Here is a 6,743-nt window from a genome sequence, read left to right as displayed (position 1 = left end):
GCCAGGGACACACGCAGACTTGATTTATGGTATCTTACTCTGGCACTGGTCAGACGAAGAGTCACAATCAGAAATGATCTCCAGAATAGCACAAACTTTAGCAGCAATGACCCAGTTGAACACCATCTGGAACGATAGAAACATCCCCATCAGATCAAAGATCAGACTGATGCGGTCCCTGGCCATGTCAGTATTTTTGAGTGCATTTGAATCCTGGACCTTGAATGCACACCCTGAAAGAAGGATCAAAGTTGGGGAGATGCGATGCTTCCGAAAAATCCTTGGTATCTCATACAAAGATCGCATCACTGATGATGAAGTCAAACAACGGATCAAAACCGAAATTGGACGTGCCGAACTTCTCACTCTAGTCAGGAAATGAAAACTTTATTGGTATGGACACATCATCTGTTCATCCGGCCTTGCCAAGATGATTCTGCAATGCAGCGTTCTGGGGAAAGGAGAATTGGCAGACTGAAAAAGAGTTAGGAGGACAACATCAAGAAATGGACAGTCCTGGAACTAAAAGACACGCTCAAGAAAGCTGAACACCGGAAGGAGTGGAGGAAGCTGGTGACCAAATTTTCAAAAGCGCCCCAACGGACACACAGTCTACAGGATAGGTGAGGTGAAGGTGTGACCCTGGAATTGATGATTTACTGCCACTACTGTCACTATTAAAACCACTTACTTGAATGACTACGACTAGAGTCAGTATAAAAACCATAGACATACACACGTATTATGTTATGCAAGACTTTACGCTCTTGGTTAATTCTGATTCACCATGGACCTCTATTATTTGAATGTATCTGGATCCAATTAAATGGCAATGAGGGAAAAGGTCCACGCGCACGTGCGTATAGCGAGACAAGTCGTGTGTGGCCTCTGTTTGCGTGCCCATTGTATTTGCCAGAGCACTAACGTTTTCAATGATAGCGGCAATGCTAGTTATTGTTAAGGATCTTAATTCATCTCTACGTACGACCCCAACAGTGTCAGTGTATGTTATTACAATTAAAGCCTATAAGCAGCCACGACAGTAGAAGTGTAGAAATCACACTTGGCCATTGGACGGTATGATGAAAACGCATCCAATGGTATCCAAAGGCACCCTGTATCGTTGTCTTCACTATCGTCCGTCCTGTTCTTTCGACTTTGGCGGCTTATTGGTTCCATCTGGAGAGGGACTGGGAACGCCTTCCTTCTTTGTGTCGGTTGCACCGATATAGACGCCGGACTGGCTGAACACGACGTCGGGGTGCGGATAGCAGTGGTAGATGCTGTCATCGAAAATCTCGTCGTTGAAGAGCCGCGGGTGGTTGAATCTACTCTCGTAGGGGTCCCATGGCAGGTCGAACGTGTCCACACCTTTGGTCTTCATGCGGGAGAGGCGCACCGCTTCAGCTTTCTCTGTAAAAAAAAGAAAGAAAGAAAGATGGAATAAAGAAAGAAAGAAAGAAAGAAGAATACATGAATAAATATAACAATAAAACAATTAAAAGATTTTTAAAAATATATATTTATTTTAAATGAAGAAAGTGAATCAAACGTGGTTCTAGAAATGGCATTTATTTATGAATAACATAGACTATAAAGAATACATTTTGCTAATGAGTGCGAAGAAAACCCACATAAAGGACTGTAACTTGGTCATCGATGCACAGATTTTAACAATCATTCGATCAAACAGATTTCAACCAGGAAGACATCAAGCTTGAAGAAAGAAGAACCAAACCACTCCAGAGCACTCGCCAACCACCAATCAAGAATGGTGTGGGGAGCATGTGATAAGCTGTAAGTACACACACACACACACACACACACACACACACACACACACACACACACACACACACATTGCAAGTTTGTTAGTGTTTGAGCGCTTAACCAGTTGCTTGCTCCGGGAAGCTGAGAATGTTTCTGAGTGTTTTATGATCTGCTGGGGTAATAATATAGAGTAAAGTGCATAGCGCTTGCTTTTGAGTGGGGACATGCACTATACAAATGCTGTTTATTAGTATTATGCTGTAGAGGTCTGGTTCCTGTGGGATGAGGCCATGCCTCAAATGTGTTGAGTGGTCTTTGTATAGTTGCAAGAACGGTTTTGTTTTAGTAGTGGTTTTTACGGCGATCGCAACTGCGTAGGGTCATATGAGCGCCAGAAGATTAGAGGTGTTACAAAAGAGTAACAAACATGAAAAAGAAGGAGGGGAGATAAGGACGATAGATGTTTGAAAGGAAAGAAGAAGCAAACCACTCCAGAGCACTCGCCAACCACCCACCAAGAATGGTGTTGGGAACACTTGATAAGCAGTAAGTACACACACACACACACACACACACACACATACACACACACATACACACACACACACACACACACACATACACACACAACCACACACACACACACACATACACACGCACAACCACACACACACACGCTCACACAAACACACACACAAAAACACATAAACTAAAATAAAGACAAACTTTATGATAATGCTTAGATACCAATTTTAACCGTACACATCCCTAAGTAGGTTATCCAAAAATTACATCGGTGATCAAAAACAAGAAATGATTAGTTTAATATGAGTTTAACGGCACTTGCAAGACAAATAGCTCACAATATAATTACCTTACAGAGTAACATACAACCAAAAGAGTGAAACATGATAAAGACTGATGTTTGGAGAAAAAATGGAGCAAACCTCACCAGGGCACCCACCGGCCACCAGCCACCCACAGACTAACAACCGAGACGAGATCAAAAACATGTATGTGTCTATTGTCCGTCACGAAACTGGAATTTAGACAACTGTCAACCAGCACCCCCCAGGAAGAACTGTGGTAAAATTAAAATTTATAATGTGTCACAACGCGGTGGAATTATGGGCGCTAGTCACTTTTGGGCATGCTATAATAGTAATTGGTGTCATCTTTTAAAGCCTGTTCAATTGCTTTGCCATTTTTTAATTTAAAAAAAGACCCATCTACCTTAAATACAAGTCTACAAGGCGCTATATGTGTGATTTTAAGGAGTGGGAGACACTTGGTTTCAGAGGTAAGGCAAGAAAATAGCCGTCAAAGTTCAGTGACTTCCAAAGCTTGAGAGTTCGTAGAAACTGCAAAATTACAATATTTTGAACCGTCACTCAATGTTTTTTAAAAGAAAAATCCACACAACATTCGTTTTTAAATGAACCTAAAAAAGTGTTGAATCAAAATAACGAAACATTGCAAAACAAAAACTTAAAACAAAACAAAACAAAACAAAACAGAAGCAAAGTAACTAGATAAAACACAGCCAAACGAGTGAGAAAATGACCATTTCTTCGATTTCATTAGTTTGGATAGCACACGATTTCACCACGCTGCCTCACATAAAAACAAGGTATCAGTCTGTCGGTGTTGTGTTGAACGACTGACGTAGTAAATGTGTGATCATCACTTCTCTACATTATCGCTGCTACGTTACAGCTGCTTTCTGGGACTATATTTAGACAATGTATTTTTATGGTATTGTTGTACCCCCCCCCCCCCCCCCCCCAACCGACTAGCCGTTCGCAGTAACAGCATAATATTATGCGAAGCACCGTGGTGAAATCAGGTGCTCGTCAATGTAATGAAATCGAAAAAAACCACGTCATTTTCCCTCTAGTTTGCCAATTTGTATTAAGTTGGGTTTTTTTTGCTCCTAGTCTTTTAATGACCATATAGAAATACATGTCCATCTGAATTTTACTGAAAAACGTTGATTAATGGCACAACATATTTAAATGTTCAGTTTTCAAGTACTCTCAAGCTATAAAAATTACCAAACTTTGGCTGCCATTTTCTCGATAATTTTACCTGTGAAACCATGCTACTCCTACCTCTTTCAGTCACAAATATATAGACTTTTATTCAAGATAGAAGGGTGGGTTTTTTTTCATAGAATACAAGAAAACTGAATAAGCTTTCTGATGATACCAAAATCTCCACATGCCTAAAAATTGACAAGCGCCCGATTTCACCACGTCGTGACACATTTTTCTTCGTAGGAGAGCGTGCATCTATGCAGGTTTTTCTTTGCGCCTCCCAAGTGTTTCTAAAAGGGGACTTGTTTTTCTCCTTCGACACAAATCGGGGAGTTTTTGCTATTGTTTTTGCTCTTTGTTGTTGTTTTTTTCTGTTTTTCTTTTGTTTTCTGTTCGTTGTTTCGATTGTTTTTTTGTTTTGTTTTGATGTACGTGTTTTTACGCCTCCATCAAAACAATTTGAGGTACGAAACTGTGGAACCCGGCGCTCAACAGTTTTTGGACCTTGGAGTTCTTGATGTCATTTTATAATTCGTTCATTTATCTTCTCTGAGATTTTTTTTAAAAAGCTATACCCATCTATTTTGAATAGAAGTAGAGCTATTTGCGACTGAAGGAAGAAGTCCTGCTCGGATAAAATCAAAGAGAAAATGACCGCCTATGTTTGGTGCCTTTCAAATCCGTAGCATAAAAAATGGAAACCTCAGATGTTCAATTGTGCGCCTTTAATCAACTGGGTTTTTTTTTTCAGTAATACCAACACATACATGTGTTTTTAAACTGAGACAGTAGATGTTGAGCGAATAAGAAATGAATAATCGGAGGGGTGGGGGGGGGGGGGAAGGGGGAGAGGTGAGATTTGCCCACAAAAGGCAAGAAAATGATGGGTATTTTAAAAACTTCCTTCATGTTGACGAGAGCCCGATTTCATCATGATGTCTCATATTATTTAAATTATTACATTTGTATTTTGAGTAAGAAAGCGGGCTTCCGAACTTGCCCACCCGTGCGCAGAAAGATATATAATCCCAGCAAAAACACAAGAGATACTCGATAAATATTCTTCTCATCTCGCAGTAGTCAAACTATGGTCTCCTACGTGCGACAAGCGCCTTGCTCCTATGCCACAGTCGCCGGTTAAATCTGTGTGATTTAAATTGTACAACTTTAGCAGTTTTCTCGGCTGCTAGGTGTCTACTTACATACATACTTATTACCCCCCCCCCTCTCCACTATTGGAAGCTGAAAAGAAAGATAGATGTGCTCTGAAGTATCTAAATTGCTCTTCCTGTCCACATCTCACGTTCGTGTCTGTATATTGGCAAAGCAAAGTAATCTATATCTATAGTATGTAATATAGTATAGGTATGATAAATATACACACACATTACATTATATAATATATAACATTATATAACATATATACATATAATAAATATAGCCGCCTTTAATGTATGTGTGTAAATATATATATATATATATTTAAATAAATATATATATATATATACATAATATTATATATATAAAATAATATAAATGTATATTTATATATATATACATATACATATATATATATATATATATATATATATATATTTATGTTTATATTTGTCAATATATATATATGTGATATAGTGTGATGAAATCAAGCGCTCATTAAAACAATGAAAGTTAAAAATCTGGCCTTTTTCCGCAGGTTTGGGAATATTTATCAAATATTTGTTTTTTAGCTCACCACCTTTCATGTCCATTAAAGGACACATTACAGTAAGGATTTTACAGAAAATCTTTGATTTAGAGCACAAAAAAAAATAATAATTCAGTGGACACTGAAGGTAAGGAAATGTCTCAACTTGGCTGCCATTTTCTCGCTCATTTTACCTATGAAACCAGGCGACCCTACGTCCTTCACTCGCCAATATCTAAACTTGTATTCTCGACTTGATAAATGGAACGTTTTTTATCGAAAGCAAGACAACAGAACAAGCTTTAAGATGATAACAAATAACTGCGCATGCCCAAAAACTGACCAGTGCCTGATTCCACCGCGTCGTAATGCATGTTTATAGATATATAAATATCATGCTCTTTATTTCTAAGCCAAAGAGTCCCCTTAAATAAATGTTTTAAAAATAGCCCAGCCTTACAGTACGGGGTATAAAGTCCAACACGTTGAAGACGTGTAAGACTTTAAAAGCATAATAGACAGTGTGGTGAAATCAAGGTCTCGTCAAAGAAATCTAAGGGCAAAAAAAACAACAACTGGCATTTGTTCGCAGCTTTGTGATTTTTTGTCGAATGTTTGTTTTTTCGCTCAACACTTTTCATGCCCATTAAAGAGCACATTCCTGTATGGATTTTACTGAAAAATATCAAAAGTCCAAAAAATGTAAATGTTCAGTTTCCACGGACTCTCAAGCTAAGGAAATAACTAATTTTGGCCGCCATTTTCTCACTAATTTTACATCTGAAACCGGGTGACCACCACCGCCTCTTTCGCAAACATCTCGACTTGTATTCAAGACAAATGGGTATATTTTTTAAAAAATTCGAAGCAAGTTTTTGGGTAGATGGTACTTTGACGCCTGGCCATTCATTATATAAATTAATAGTATAATTATACTGTATGGGTGTTTGTTTGTTTGCGTGTGTGTCGTTTATTGGTGTGTGTATTGTTGTATGTATGCATTTGTGTGTGTGTTTATTGTGTGTATATTTGTGTGTATGTGTTTCTGTGCGCGTGTGTTTGTGTGTGTGCGCTTGTGTTTTTGTAGGTGTGTGTTAGTGTGTGTGCGTATGTGTGTGTGTGTGTGTGTGTGTGTGTGTGTGTGTATGTGTATGTGGGTGCTTATGTGTTTGTGTTTGTTTGTGGGATTGTGTGTGAGTGTGTGTTTGCGGGTGTGTGTTTTTTGTGTGTGTATATATATATGTGTGTGT

The 6,743-nt window shown here is 38.6% G+C and overlaps 1 protein-coding gene across 1 annotated transcript in view; it reads right to left on the bottom strand.

Moving 5' to 3' along the window:
• Positions 1 to 260: 260 nt before the first annotated feature.
• LOC106014185 overlaps positions 261 to 6,743 on the bottom strand; it is a gene marked incomplete at its 5' end in the record, with an annotated part of 43,671 nt that continues 37,188 nt past the window's right edge. The window contains 1 exon segment of the mRNA XM_013091308.1: positions 261 to 1,413. Within this exon segment, the coding sequence (XP_012946762.1) occupies positions 1,133 to 1,413 (281 nt within the window).

The sequence above is a fragment of the Aplysia californica genome, unplaced genomic scaffold (genome assembly GCF_000002075.1).
Source record: "Aplysia californica isolate F4 #8 unplaced genomic scaffold, AplCal3.0 scaffold00032, whole genome shotgun sequence".
NCBI lineage: Eukaryota > Metazoa > Mollusca > Gastropoda > Aplysiida > Aplysiidae > Aplysia > Aplysia californica.
The sequence above is the reverse complement of the archived record's forward strand: the minus strand, read 5'-3'. Positions and strand labels throughout refer to the sequence as shown.